Raw genomic sequence first — 15,591 nt, forward strand, 5'->3', positions numbered from 1 at the left:
GGGGAAGAACAGAAAACGTGCAAACTCCATGGTCAACCGAATAGTTTACATTAAAATAGTATATTTTTAAAAAATGTTATCATATATTTGCTGATATTTTTTAGTACTGTTACGTTGTGATGAGCAGAGTTTTTTTTCACCTGGTTATTTAGCATTGCATCACTTGGTAATGACGCTTAATGGCATTAAGAGTACCTTAATGAAACCGTAACCTAAACCGTGATCTTTAATGTTGTCAGATCACAAAACTGATTTATTCTCTTAATAGTAATTTGTAACTTACAATGACAAACAATGTCATGGTGTAATTAATGGCAGTTTATCAGAAAACGTGTGTTGTGTGTGGCTCTAGGGGGCACGGCCATACGACGGCTTCCATCATTACATTTGGAGGACATGTTGAAGTCAAACGATCAATGAAGTAACCCTTATCAGAAAAGTTTTGGCGATGGTCATTTTGTTCATGTTGGTGATGGTAGTGAAGTTTATGGGCGTTGTTGATGTGTGTTCTGCAGTCTGAGCTTCTATACAAAGTAGGAATTTGACCTAAAGGTGGACAGAAGTGTTGAAAACATAAACGGGGTTTGTCTTCTTGGTCAGTCTGGTATCTCGCCAAAGCGTGTAATACACCCATCAGTCCAGGAGAGGACACCACGTCAGTGTCACATTTTGCAGCGTCGAAGAAGAAGAAGACCATGTGATGCAGTCCCGAGGAGGAAGGGAGGAGTTGGTCGGAAACAAGCACGACTTTTACTCGTTCGACTTGTGTTCGAGTCGCTGAGACAGAACAAGTTCATTTGGATTTAAGTAATGTAAGTAAGTTACTCACAAACGTAACGTATCTAACTTACTTCACGGTGATCCAGCCAGCCATGATGTAGATATAAAAACTACCTGACCAACCAACAGAATGACTGACTGCCTGCTATTTATTACCCGGTTAGTTTTAAGGATGATAATGACGACAGAAAGCCATTCTGTATACAACCCTCGGTAAAGAATCACAGTAATGAAGAATCATCATAGACGTCGTATCACCACAATCATCATTTGTTTTGGTAATTAAGTTCCCAAGATAAGTACTTACGAAAGCACTTGCCTCCCAGTTAGTTCCTCAGACATCGAGATGGATTTGTCATAAGCTCCTTCGAACCCCCTCCAGGCAACGCAGAGTTAATATTGAGTTTCAGCACCCCGATGATTTATTCATAATGCATCAATCTTTTTTCTGCCTGTTTATGTGTTTGTTTATGGATTTACTGTGTTTTGCCATGCGTGAAATAGTTCGCCAAAAAAAAAATCAAAATCAAATGAAATTCATTAAGTTACGAAACACTTGTTCTCTTTACTTCCCAAGTCTGATTTTCTGCGTTGGGAAACACGGGGATGGAAACGGACACAAACACGAGCGGACGCAATTCATACACATGACGCTTCACCACATGCTGCAGCTGTGATTCAAAAAAAAGAAACTCCAACTGGTTTTTTTTAGCGGGGGTCATTTCCTTCTTCCTTCCTTCTTGCTGTTAATTTTGCAACAGATCATTTGCATGAACATTATTTGAATTTGTACAGAACACAGTTTTTTTACCAGCCTGATTCTGGTGCTGGCTCACGTCTAATCCGAGGTGGACTGCTGCTGACTTCATGGCTGACAGGATGGCACTCAGCATGAGTATATATCTCTGCCAGCGCTCTGCGATAGTCACAACACATCAGCCCCACATGGCACTTTGGTCCAAACCTCCTTAACGCATATTTTCATGACTGTACTTCACATTTTGGCACATGGAGTGTCGATTTTAGCAACTTTAAAGCATTTTAACTCAACATTAGTTCATAAGTAATGACCAAAATACTTGTTGTTATATATGTTATTTATTTATATATAATAAGCAAATATGCACCTGTTTGACCAAGAATTGACTCCTCAACCAAATTTTCCTTAAATCCATTAACTTTTTCAGTTATTATTCAACAGAAGAAACAAACCAAGAGACCAGGGGGGGAGGAGGAGAAGGAGGAGGAGGAGGAGGAGGAGGAGGAGGGAGGGGGAGAATAAAAGTCTGTCCAACTCTGCAGGCAGAGGCAGAGTCTGACAGGAAGTTTTCAGATATGGTTGCCAGGTTGGCGAAGTGCCGTTGCCAGAATGGTAGCCGTATTTTGAATTGTTTATGAGTGCAGCGATGACGCCAATTGTAATTACGCTCCATAATTCAAGAACAAAAACTGAGAACTGAGATCGGTTTGACAGATTGTACACAACACAGACTTTGTTTTTTTTTTATCTTCTGTGTGACACAAACAAACAAATACACAGAAATACTTACCTCTGTGACTTAGCTTTATTAATTATGCAAAATTGAAACAACACAAAAACTAGTGTTTGCTGAATGCGAGTGAGGAAAGGCCGACAACAGTTCCTGCTTTGAAGAAATGTATTAAACGTCATTGAAAACACAACCGGATTCACTGCATTCAGATTCTACACTATCACGATACTATTTTTATCAAATAAAATTCTCCCCTCTTTATTCATTTGATCGATGCTTTGGTAAAATGACTACTTGTCTTTCAGCATCAGATCTGCTGGTCTTGTGGGTTATATTTTGTTGTTGACAGGTTATCACGACACTGTTTTACTCTTCACTTTTACTCTTTGTTTTTTTAAATAAATCCAACAGCAGCTCTCTAGTTTGCCTGGACAAAGACTCCACACTGAAAGCATTGGATGAATATGAAAAGTGCCTCCTAACAGTGTCCAGCTCAACATACTAATTGGTTGACGGTGATCCAAATCTGGCTGCCCGGGGCAACTGAAAAGAACCCAACCAGCGGGTTGTGGAGGTAACTACTGAAACATTCACAAATTAAAACACAACTGCCAGCACATACAATGAAACAAATGTTTTCCATCCCTCACAGCGTTAATACACTACGTTCCAAATCAAACTACATATTCGAAGATTCACTGCTAGTTGTGTTGTTGCTGCTGCTTGACAGTAATTACAAATGTATTACAAGGTAATTAAAGGGAACCGATGCAGGTTGTGCAGTAAAGTATTATGACTTTTAATTATTTCTTATTTACATATTTAATGGGAATTTCATTGTTATTTAACCTGAATCAAATGTCAGCGGGAAACACTGCACATTATATCGTTTATTACACCTTACACTGACATAACAGGTGATATTGATAAAATGAGGCTAAAAATAATGAAGTGTCCAGTAACTCCAGTATTTTCATTACAACCACATCAATACACACACAAGCACATTTCATCTGCAACAGCTTAATAGATCTGTGATCTTCAAACTTGTCATCTGAACTCCCACCTCCAAGCACAAAACTCATCAGCAGCTTTTTATAATGCATGACTCGCCCTCCGCTGCAGCCACAGCCAGAGTAAACAGGCTGCATGTCACAGACCCGCTGAGCAGCTCTCTTACCGCCTCTCTCTTTCTTATTCATTCCCTCCGTCCACTTTTAGATCTCATTGCTCACAAAAAAAAAACAAAAAAAACACTCAGAGCAATGCTGGGATGTTTGAGCCGGAGAAGTCAGAGTTACGGGCTCTGTGGCAGCTTCAACAGGTGACTGAAGTGATTAAAACTGAGAATAATATCCCCATTAAACAAACACAGCCCCCCCCCCCCCCCCCCACAGCCCCACAGCTATTAAACAGAAGTCAAATATAAACACTTCATTCACAGCGAGGCGACGGCTCAAACCTTCACCTTCTCTAATTAAAGGCTCAGCAGATTATTATTGGGGTTTTTTTCAATCTCCTTGTTCAACCCACAAGGAAGCGCTTACTGTCGCTGTCGACAGTCTTTGTGACGGTCTTTTTCTTTGGTTTTTTTCTTTGTGTTTTGCTTTGCAGCAAACGGAAGAAAACAACAGCGCCAGACACAAAGAACAGCGCGCTGCATGGCCGAGACTAAAGACTACCACAGGAACAGCCCAAATAAGACTAAATGTGAAAGAAATCATTAACACAGACGAGGGACACAACAAAAGTTAGCAGGCATCACCACCAAAAACACAAGATTTCATGTTTTCAGTGTTTTCATTGCTTTATATAGAAGGTGCTACTGTTAGAGCTTTCATCAAGGCAACGGCAAATATTCATCAAAAATGCGTAAAGATAACAAGATAACAATCCATTTCTGTATTTTTAAGTTCATGTTTAAATATTGCAGGTTCACCAGCTCATGAATAAAAATAGAAATAAGAACGTAACTTTGCCAGAAACATATAAAAGACGCTAGCTGAGGCCAGTCGCCGGGGCAACAGCGATTATATCGCCGAACCCGAAGTTGATGTTACCTCCACCAGCCACAGAGGATGTTACCCGCCTGGTGGCAGACCTGCAATCTTACCCTGCTAGGACAGTTAACAATACCTAAAAAGGGTCGCTGAACAGAAGTTGGTTTAATGGAGTGGCTGGAATATTCCTTTTTTTCTTTCCAATTTAGTCCGGTTGCCAAACCGACTTCTCTAAATGGAAATCTGCAACGCATCTTGTCAAAACGCTGCATACTGCCACCTGCTAGATGAAAAAATGCATGAAAAGGCCCAGAAGGACGATAACCTGCTGATTTACTTCATGAAAAGATTTGCCCCCTCGTCATTTTAAACTGCCTCCTCAGTATCCGGTGTTGCACCATGTATGAAATCAAATTGTGTTTTGTCCATGTCACGATTATCGACGGGCCTTTTTATGACAACAGGGTTTTAAATTATGAGGTTTTTTTTAGCTGCACTGTACACAACAGAAGCTCCTTCTATGAACCTGGAGCAGTGCTGTCATTGTGCCCTCTAATGTAATCTTGGCTCATTAAAAACCAGCGGATGCACCACTCCCGCGATACAGTGGTCACTTCAGTCGCTGTGCGCAGAGACCCAGCTGTGTGAGTTTCAGTGGCTCGGCCTGCCGTTGAAACGGAGGTATTTGGGTGAATCTGCACAGACAGAGGAATATTTCATGCATGATTTGAAGTCAAGCTGCTGAGCTGTTGTGGCCGGGCCTCCGATTCACAGCCAAGTGTGTTGTGCCTGGCTAACTTTGTTCAGTATCACCACTGGCAGGGAGCATGAGCCTCTGCATGCCTCTGTGAGCACCAGCCATTTGAGTCTCCTTTTAAATGGTTTTGTTTTTTCTGCTGCGAGATCACAGACACTAAAAGTGATAGCTTTGAGACTCTGATGCCCAATCTGAAATGCTTGAAGGAAATGTTTGGACAAAGAGAATAGATAAATAAACAGGCAAAAGTTGCCTGTTTATTTATTACATTTCTGCAGTCTTTACTGTGGGAGAGGAAGAGGGCTTTTGATGGGATATAAAAGGAGCGTTGATGTGGCGCAAAAAGTGTGGCAAAGGCGGTATCAATTAAAGGATGCGTGGTGGCTCTGAAATGGGTGCCAACCAATGACTGTATTTTAAAGTGGACACAGTTTCCGGGTCCAAAAAATTAGGCTGATGCAGAAGTGCATAAAGCTGCAATACCACCGAGTGCCACTAGAGGTCAGCTCCAAAAAGCCTCCAGCTCCATAGACTCCCATTCAACTTCTCTCATGAAATTCAAAGTAAATAAAAAATTTTCACGCGTTACTACAGTTTTGTTAGTTAAGGTCACTCCTTCTTATTCATTTTTCTGGAGGTCCATCTGAAAATAATCCTGTCATTAATTTAAAATAAGCGTAAAAAAAAAAGCAATGTTTTTGGGGCGGTGTCTGTTTGATTGACAGGTCTGTGGAGCAGTCAGGTTACGGCTATCAGTGGGCGGGATGTAGTATCGGGTTTCCAATCATATCCACCGCCAACTCGTCCAAATATGGTCACTGACAGCTACAAACCACTCCAAAACTAGCAAGATGGCGCCGGCCAAAATCTCGAGGCTTCCTAACGGCCGTTCACAAACCAGCGGGTGACGTCACCGTCGGCTGCCGCTTGGTGCCGACAACCCGAAAGTCACACAGTAAGACAGGTGATCAAGCATGCACCTTCGCTTCTGGAGCCACACCCTCAAGCAGCAGTTTTATTCATATCTTTTTAATTGGATCTCCAATCCTATTGATCTAACTGATGTTTTTCACTCCTGCATCCTCTTCTGTTTATGCAAAAAACTCGACTATATAAATATGTTGCAGCTCATTTGCCACCGATGAAATATTGTTCTTGCCTTCCTCTTTTTTTCCGAACCAAACCTCTATGTGCATTCTTCCTCCTGTGTCTCTTCCCACCTCTGGCTCTTTATCCTGCTCCAAGACCTGGTGTGTGTGTGTGTGTGTGTGTGTGTGTGTGTGTGTGTGTGTGTGTGTGTGTGTGTGTGTGTGTGTGTGTGTGTGTGTGTGTGTGTGTGTGTGTGTGTGTGTGTGTGTGTGTGTGTTGTTCAGTGTGCAGGGAGAGAGCAGCTGGAGCATCTGCAGTCGTCTCCTCTGACAGCAGCACGGCATATGGCAGAGCCCTGTGAAGGATGGGTGCTGTCACCCGGCAAAGTGCTTACCCACAGACAGCAGAGGCGAAGCGCACTAACGCCATGAGGAAGAGGAGGAAACAGCTGAACATCAGCACCCCGCTCATTTATTCTCCCAGCCGCCACCTCGCCCTCAGAGGGGACGCGGCGCCGGAGCCTCGCAGAAGAAAGGACGTCCGAGTAGCTCGCGAAACATTTCGGTAAATCACATCAAAGATCTGCAGAAGATAAACCGATCAAGAGGGAAACGTTTGGTCATCTTCCAGCTTACAGGTGCTGATCCTCACATTCGTGCACTCATCACTGTCATGGAAACACTGCTATTAAAAAGAGAAAAAAAAACACAAAACACCTGTTTGTCCAAAATGATATTAATATTATGTTGATCAGCATAACATGGAGCGGTTTCTACAACCAACTCAAACTTGACACAAATACACTTGCTTATAAAGAGTACAGTCACCTAAACTTCCCGTTGCATCACTCAGTTATCCATCGTTTCATCGTCTCATCCTTTCTTCACCAGAAGATTATGAATCAGAAGTCTTTCAAGTAAACAGATCGACCGACCTGGACCGCTGACCTTTGACCTCTTCAGGTTACACACACGTCCACTTCTCAGATTGCATGTTCCCAAAAATACCTTTCAGCACAGACAGAAAGTCGACAAAGTTCCTTAAAGAATCTCATCACTAACGGATCAATGAAAGAAAAATTATCATCAACACATAATTAGCATATGAATAATAATCCAACTTCAGATTTACTTTTATATTACTGTTTGGTGTCTCCCACAGAAGTGCATGTGGATGCTTGACTTGGTTACAATACACTACACACTGCACAGGTATTTACATCTTATTTTTCCTACAATGATTGTCTTTAAAAAGTACTCAAAATGTATGTTTACAAACAAACAAACAAAAAGGCACATTTAAGCTCATTATTTGAACAATATTTTTTTACTTGGGTGTAGTTGTATTGTCTTGAAGACAAAAAATATATTTTACAAATTCAAATTCTTCATCCCTTCATTAACTGATCAGGTATCTCTGGTTATATTTTAAATATACATTTTGAGCATTTTTTTAAATCTAAATTCCTCTTTTTTATTCTCCTGTAAAACATTTAATGACATATTTTGGACTCGGGTGGCTTTTAATGAAACATCATGAAACACAGCAAGTGACCTGACTTCACTCTCTGCATGTGGATTATGATTGAAGAGTCATATAATTGCAGGAAGTGCGTTTCTGGATTTCATTTAAAAAAGACTGTAGTTATGGTGTGTTTTACTAATTTCTCCCTCCTCCTCCTGTTTAAACACTGCAGATGAAGGAGGTGAAGGAGGTGTAGGAGCAGGTCAACAGTCTGCTTCAGCTCCTCATCTCATCTCTCTGCAGCTCTGCATTGTGTCATATTTACTAAGCTATGCCCACATTCACCAGTGATTCAATCAAATCATAAGAATCTTTAAATCTCTAAATTCCTCTTGTAATAAAACCCTACCCACATATTCGGTTTCGGTCTGAAAACATCACACTGCCGCAGATAAAGATGCTCCAACTTATTTAATAATATGATTTTTTTTTTCTTCTTCTCTTCGCGATGTTTACAGAACCGGAAAATATCCCCAGGAGCAAACTTCACCTCCCTCCTTCTTAGTTAAGTTAAGTCTAAATCAGACAGCAGCCACATATGCAGCAGTTCTCAATTTCACAAGTGTTTGCAACTTGAATGGAAGGACAGTAAAATCAATGCCAATCAAGTGTTTAGCAACAGCCTCTCTTCCTCGGCATACTCTCCGATGAATTGTGGTTATTGTTATAGGGACAAATTATTCAGACTGATTGTGGATGAAAGGAAAAAAAAAATCAATAGTTTTCTGTTGGGCGATTACACTTAAATGCTGCTTTTAAAACGTTTAACTTTTTTAGTTTTTTGCCTTACAAAATTATATTCGTCCTTTCGGACGACAGCTATAATGCCCCCGGACTCAATTTCAGCTGAATCAAATATTTGTTTGTATCAGAAGATACAGAAGATCAGAAGATTAACCAGTCGACTCATGAGATTCACCAACTACTAACAACTCGGCATCAAGTGGACAAAACTTACAATTATGACTTGATTTCTGATTACAGGCCACATATTAGCAAACTGATATGTTTCTATCAAATATAAAGATAGATAAAGTCTTCAGTCACTTAAAGAGAGTGATGTGTTGAGTCTGCATGGTGTGCCACCCCAGAACCACAGCAAAGCGTGAAATAGACACGCCTGTCGAGAGTTAATCACAGGCTGCCATTTCGGACGACGGGGCGACACAGCTCTTCTTTAGTTCTTCATTTTGTTCCTCACTCCAACAATGTGTTTTTTAGAATGGTTGAATTTTCAATAGGTTTAGTTTTCCGTGAAATCTCTACGGCTCGTCCGCTACAGCAAAACGTGTGACTGTCATGCCTGGACACCGCCAAGCGTAGCTATCTCACGTTCTGCTGTAGTGAAGGGGCGTGTCCATTTCACGCTTTGCCGTGATACCCGGTTGGGTGATCAGTATACCGGTTCATCCAGTAAACCAATTTTTATTTCCTACACATTGTACATTTTTCAAATATCGCCATACTGGTGCAATGTTGAAACAATTGCTATAATTTTACACTCGAAAGTGAATTAAATGCAGTCCCAGAACGAGTTAAATCCACAAAACAACTATTTCGCTGTGTTGAACCCTGCAGAGCGCATTAAGAGGGAAACCCTTCTCACTATCGGTTATTACTTTTGACATTAAAAATCTGAAAAAAGAGCGCTGGAGGATGAAGAAAGAGAGACCAGAGATGAAGCTGTGGCTACTCTTTGGTAGTTTGGTTGTTTTTTTTTAAGTCCATAGTAAACCAAAAGGCAATATATGCAATATATGGTGCAGCTGGAGATAAAACTAGCAACTCAAGTCCAGAATCGCCAGAATCTAAAAAAATGACATGGATTTTTGGTCCAGCTGCCCAACATCAGTGAACACGGCTCCATCCTGTTTGTGGCTCTTGAAGCTCACTGGGGAGGAAGAAACAACCAAATGCAGCAGAAGCTCTCTGACTCAAGGTGGACCGCTGTGTTCCTCTGCTTTTCAGTAGCCAATTTAAGATGACTGACAGATAAGTTTCACCATAAACTTCTTCCTTCCAAAACAATCCCTCCCCCCTCACCCCCTTCAGTCAATCAAAACAGACTTCCAGAGCAGTAGCTCTTCCATTGTCAGTCAACGTATCTCTGCCTGCAGGCAAATCACCACAGCCCAGAGATTTCTTTTTTTTTTTAAGAGGAGGAGGAGCTGCAGGACCTCACGTATGTCTGGTGCTGCTCTAAGAATTTCCAGAGCATTTACATTATCTATAACACGGCCAGCGAGACGGTTTGACCTGAGAGCGGGAGGTTACCTGCGGTGCTGACGGGGAAAAGGAGAGAGGATTTAACCTGCTTTACCTCTGCGTCTCATTAGAGGGGAAAAGAGAAGAAAGTCTCGTCCACGAAAACATTCTCTTTCAAACAAAATCCAATCTTTGCCTTTTGTTTTTATCCCGTATCATCTTTTTTTTTGGTCTTTTTTGTCTGCTCTTCACCCCCACAGCTTGATGCCACCCAGCGTGCCCGCTTTCCCCAAGTAGCCCTTTTTTATTTCAATCTCCTCTCGCTGTGCCTCCTTCCCCTCCTTTTTTTTTTTTTTCATCTCTCTGTGTCCCTCATGCTCTCTTTTGACAGCCAACGCAGCACCTTTAATGGGAGCTATCTCCTCATTAAATACCTGCAGGTGTCTGCAGCACATTTGGCAGGAATAGAGAAGAAAAAAAGAGAGACGGAGACAAGACAGACACAAAGAGGGAGAGAGCCGGAGCAGCGCTGCTGTTGTTGAGACCCTCCAACATGACATATAGCCAGATTTCCCTTTGCTAAATTTGAATTACTAATGTCTCTAGAGGCAACTGAGCCGAGCACAGGGACCAAGAGGTCAGGAAGAGAGGTTGAGCCAGTATCCCTCCCCTCCAACAGCGATCTGGCTTCTCCTCGTAGCCTTTTCGTCTCTTTGACACTCGACTACACAGACTAAAAAAAGAGGAAGAATGAGGGAGATGAAGGAGGGCAGAGAGGGAGGAAAGGAACAGCAGCGAGGCTGAGAGACGGGGGACGGCAGAAAGAGGTGAAGGTAGAGTGTTGGGAGTAAGAAACTGAGATGCTCAAAGTGGAAGGCAGCGAGACATGAAAGGAAAGCTGAAAAGAGGAGGAGGAGATTGGGTTTGAGTGAGATAAGATGGAGGGAGGGTAAAAAAAAAAAGAGGAAGTGGGAGAGATGAGAGAAGAGAGAAGAGGGAGAGAGCTGGGCTCTGGGGCGATCGGGCTCTCTCAGATGCAGGACGGGACCATCTGGACGAGAGCGGCGCCAGGTCTCTGACAGTAAACACTGGGCATCACTTTCACATGGAAAAGGCCCAGGAAAAGAGATTCAAACGCCCGCTCCACACTTTCTTACCACCAATCCTCCCGCCGTACCCCACCCAACACGCGGCTCTGCCAGCCGTCCGAGCCCACGTGTTGGTGGAAAACACTACCAGACCTCAATATTGGCAATTTCATCGCTGCTGCACAAAACATCCCACTTCCAGATTGCCCTTTGTCCAGAACATGAATATGAATTCATTTTAAAACCCTGCCGCCTGCCTCTCTATATCACGTCTCTGACTTTTTCTGCCGGTATAAACTCTCGGGTCATCATGAATATGGAATTTTTTTACGCTCCACCAAGCGCCAACCAGCAGTGACGGCACCTGTTGGTTCGTGAACGGCCGTTATGAAGCCTCGAGTTCGGATATTGGCCGGCGCCATTTTGCTAGTTCGGAGCAGTTTGGAGCAGGGAGTGACCATATTTGGGTGAGATGGCGGGGAGCGAGCGGGAGTTCTGACTCGATCTGATTGGACACTCGCTGATACTACGTCCCGCCTATCGATAGCCGTAACCTGACTGCACCACAGGCCTGTCAATCAAACAGACAGACCCCGCCAAAAACACGGCTTTTTGAATCTTATTTTCTTTTAATGACGGGATTATTTTCTAATAATCTGGAAGAGGGAATTTAGCGAATGACATACAGGAAATGTGTGGAAACCTCTAGTGCCTCTATTGTAGTTTCAGGCTCTCCTGCAATGGCCTCATTTTTCGGACCCGGAAGCTACGTCCACATTTATATCCAGTCTATGCCCTCCACCCACAGAGGGGGCCATCTTCCACTGCATCTACTTAGAAATGTCAAAACACAAACAGAAAGATGCTCTGTGACTCTTTATGTTTACGTCGTACACGATTTTGCAGAATGATTTTTCCTTGCGTACACAATGTGCTGTGTATACCAAGTGTACCGAGCTGGCTAATTACCGCAACAGATATTTACCGGGGAGGAAGAGGCCACCGAGGACTTGAACCAACAACCCCAACCTCCTCCCCCTTCAGGAGAGAGGACGAATTCAGTGAGAGGACCCTCGAAGGTAACTAATCCCACTTCCTGATCATCCTCTCCAACAAACAGTCTCATCCTCAAAATGATGTCCCAACGAGACACGCCTGCACACACACACACACACACACACACACACACACACACACACACACACACACACACGATATATGCATAAGATACTCCTCCACACACACACAGCTCTACCCCCCATCCCACATGGCTCTGGAGAGGCAGCGCTGCCCCTCCTACCCCTCTGTCAATAAGCCCAGTTTGGAAACACTTTAAACAGACTCGCACACTGCACGGCTACAAAAAGGGAAAAACTTCAAGACATGCTCTCCTCCATACCCGCAGGGTTAATTAGAATTGTTTTAAACAGCCACTGCCATGCTTTTTAAACATTTATGGGTGCATGCATTACAACGAAGGCATTAACATATCCAGAAAGTTTAACCTCTTCTCTGCTCCCTGGCTCCACTAAACGAGGAGTGGAGGGGAGGGAAGGAGGAGGGAGGACAGTTGACCTCTGCTGCCCCCTGTGTTACAGCGGAAAAACAACAAGGGAATTTTCAATGAGGAGCAGCAGCCAGCTTTGGATCAGAGGAGTCGGAGCCAAGCCACCATGCAGGCTGAATGACAATCAGCTTGTATGTTAGCTATGAAAGGGAGATCTAAACCCAGAGGCTATGTACTACCAATAAAAACATACATTATTCACTAACAGGGACATGGAATGAGTGGTAGTGTTGAATAAAAAGATGAGTGAAACCGGAATTACAGTTGCGATCACTCCGAGGCAAAAGCAGCAATACCAACAAGAAACTTAGATATTTCAACAGTATTTTCAGAATTTTTATTCAAATGAAATATAGCAAACAGTTCGTCGAATGCGCACAGCTTAACATCCAAAAAAAAAAAAAAAAAAAAAAATCTCATTTGATGGATAATAATTCTGATCTGCCAATAAAATCAGGATTATCATGTTTGAGTGTGCAGCCTGTACTGTGACTTCTCCTGGAGAACATTTTGGAGCTTAAAAATGAAGACACGCTGAACTCCCTCATACAAATAACGTCCTCTCACCTCGCAGAAGAGCGTCAGTTTGTCGTCAGGCAGCAGCCCGTTGGCCTCGTCCAGCAGGAAGTCCCTCCTTATGAACTTTTTAAAGCCCCAGTCCTTCCCCTGGACAAAACGGTACGCCCTCTGGCTCTCTGTGGAAAAAAGAAAAAAAGAGAAACAACACAGACGAAGAAGAAACAAGATTATTTGGAAAGACTTTCACAACGTGATTAAGCCCCTGCGTGTGTGAATGTGTGTGCGAAAGAGAAAGTTTGTTATGAGTCATGGCCATAAGCGGTGGAGGAACAATGGCGAAAGAGGCTGGGTGCAGGAAGTGATGCCTGCGGGGAGCTTTTAACACTTCAGAAGAAAACAGAATCTTTCTCTCTCTGCCTCTTTTACTCTCTCCATCCTGTCGCCCGCCACATAAAGACTAGTGGTAAACATGAGACAGAACTGCTGCGCCTCTTTGGCCGAGAAGTGAGAAATTGCAGGGATCAAAGCAGTCCAATTATCATGTGTTTATGGAGTGCCAATTATCTCTGACAGTGGCAGGAAGGATTTCGGTAGCGCTCGGTCGCACTACAAAGACACAGGAAAGGTGGCGGAGTTCTTGTGTGTACGACAGTCACACTGTGGGGGCGGTCACAGCTATCTGCAGTCACCTAACAGTCACAAACGCTCGCGTACAAGGTCAAAACATGAATGGCTGCGGACGAAGAGCGCTGCAAAGATCACAGGAAATTAAGGCTAATTGCAGATAGAAAGAGAAAAAACAGGCAGCGACACGTGAATTGTACAAAGCGACCGGCAGCTCTCTGTTGGAGGGACGTCGCGCCGCTTCTACGCAGGAATTACATCATTTACCACTTAGTTAATGAGACGAAAACACTTCCTCTGGCACTGCTCTGAGATCAGCGGTCTGCTCCTATCAGGGTCGGCTTTACATGTGTTTATGTGTCCTGTCCTCTGAAGGGTTCCACGGTTACGGGAGGAAAACGCACCTCCGGGCTACAAAAGCACTGGAAACCAATTTCTTTCTCAAGTCTTTTCATTTCATTTCATTCTCATCAAGATCGAAGAATGCCCCCCCCCTCCCCCTCCCCCTGTCCACCTTTCCCCCCGGACACACGATGCCATAAAAATTCAATCATCCATGCATCTGGATCCTTCAACACAATCCATTCACCACAATCAGCACGTAGGTTGTTCTCCAATATTTAGTCTGTCTTCCGTCTCTGTAATCCCGGACCGACTCCATAACGTAGAGACCGGGGGCCTGTGTGGGGGCCACACCATCTGTTGCGGGACTCCTTGTTCTTTCCCGTCACTTAAGAAAGTTCTTTATTACTGTGGCTGTAAAGTTGTGTTTGTTGTGACGCTGCGGGACGAGTCGGGGACGATCAGACGTCCCTGATGGTGCTGCAAGATGGATACGAATCTAAATTTCTGAAGAGCCCTAAATATTTAGCACAGCACTGAATGTAAATGAGTGCTCCTAATCAGCAAAGCGTGCATGCGAAACCTAACAGGCAATCTCGTCGTGGGGGGCACGCACTGATGAGCCAAAACATTATGACCAGCCCTGCCTAATCTGCTGTTAGTCCTTCGCACGCTGCCAAACAGCCCCGACCCGCCAAGAACTCAACTCTGAAGATGCTCCGTGGTAACTGGCACCAAGATGGCAGCGGCAGATCCTTCATGGCCCGTAGGTTGAGAGGTGGAGCCGCCGCGGATCAGACTTGTTCCAGCACATCCTCCCCAGCGCTGCGTCGCCTCAGGACTGCGGCCGGTAGTACTCTCCTCTCTGCAGGAGCACCAGTTGCCATTTCGGAGCTGCTTCAGCTCGGTTATCGGGCCGTAGCCATTTGGCCTTCGTTAAAGTCACTCAGGTTTTACACCTGCTCATTTCTCTCTGATCCAACACGCTGACGACGGGACTCAACTGTTTGTTTACCAGCTAAAATATACCGGACTCTGACATGGTATAAGATCATTGTTATTTGTTTTAAGTGCAAAGACTAAAAGACAAAGAGTTGCACATTGGGTTACAGGCAAATACTCATAACCTTTAGAAAGAGTGACAACATGAAAATGGAAAAGTCTGAGGTCCATTTAGAGCTTTTGTGAAATGTATGTATCTATTAGGGACACCATTTTGGAATATTGGTTATGAGGCCCCCGTTTGTTTGTATGTTTATTGGACATAAACAAGGTAAATTGTGCTTGACAGTTGATCTCCAAGAGAGACTTCCATTTTCAATCTGTACATCAGAATTACTTTAATTTATGTTATTGTACCTCGACAGGCTTGAAACATATTGACTTTGAAAATGGAAAATGAGAGCAATGTGCAGCTAAAGAGAGTGGATAGAAACCGTGCTTGTTTGAGTGACCTGAACGTTCATGCAAAAAGACGATAAAAAAAAAAAACTCACCCCAATTGAACTGATTTATTTAGTACTTTTTAAGGACTCCAGCTCGTCACAGTCATTTATGACATTTAAGACGGCACATAACCTGCAGTACTTCCATTCACATCCCA

At 43.4% G+C, this 15,591-nt stretch overlaps 1 protein-coding gene across 1 annotated transcript in view; it reads right to left on the reverse strand.

Annotated features, from left to right (window-relative positions):
• The window catches only part of spop (speckle type BTB/POZ protein), a 98,627-nt gene that overhangs the window by 25,505 nt on the left and 57,531 nt on the right, over window positions 1–15,591 (reverse strand). Inside the window, exon 6 of the mRNA XM_069165349.1 lies at window positions 13,071–13,198. Within this exon, the coding sequence (XP_069021450.1) occupies window positions 13,071–13,198 (128 nt within the window). The remainder of the gene's footprint in view (window positions 1–13,070; window positions 13,199–15,591) is intronic.

This window comes from Embiotoca jacksoni, unplaced genomic scaffold (genome assembly GCF_022577435.1).
Source record: "Embiotoca jacksoni isolate LCO1_2020_lvr unplaced genomic scaffold, fEmbJac1.0.p SCAF_34, whole genome shotgun sequence".
Lineage (NCBI taxonomy): Eukaryota > Metazoa > Chordata > Actinopteri > Embiotocidae > Embiotoca > Embiotoca jacksoni.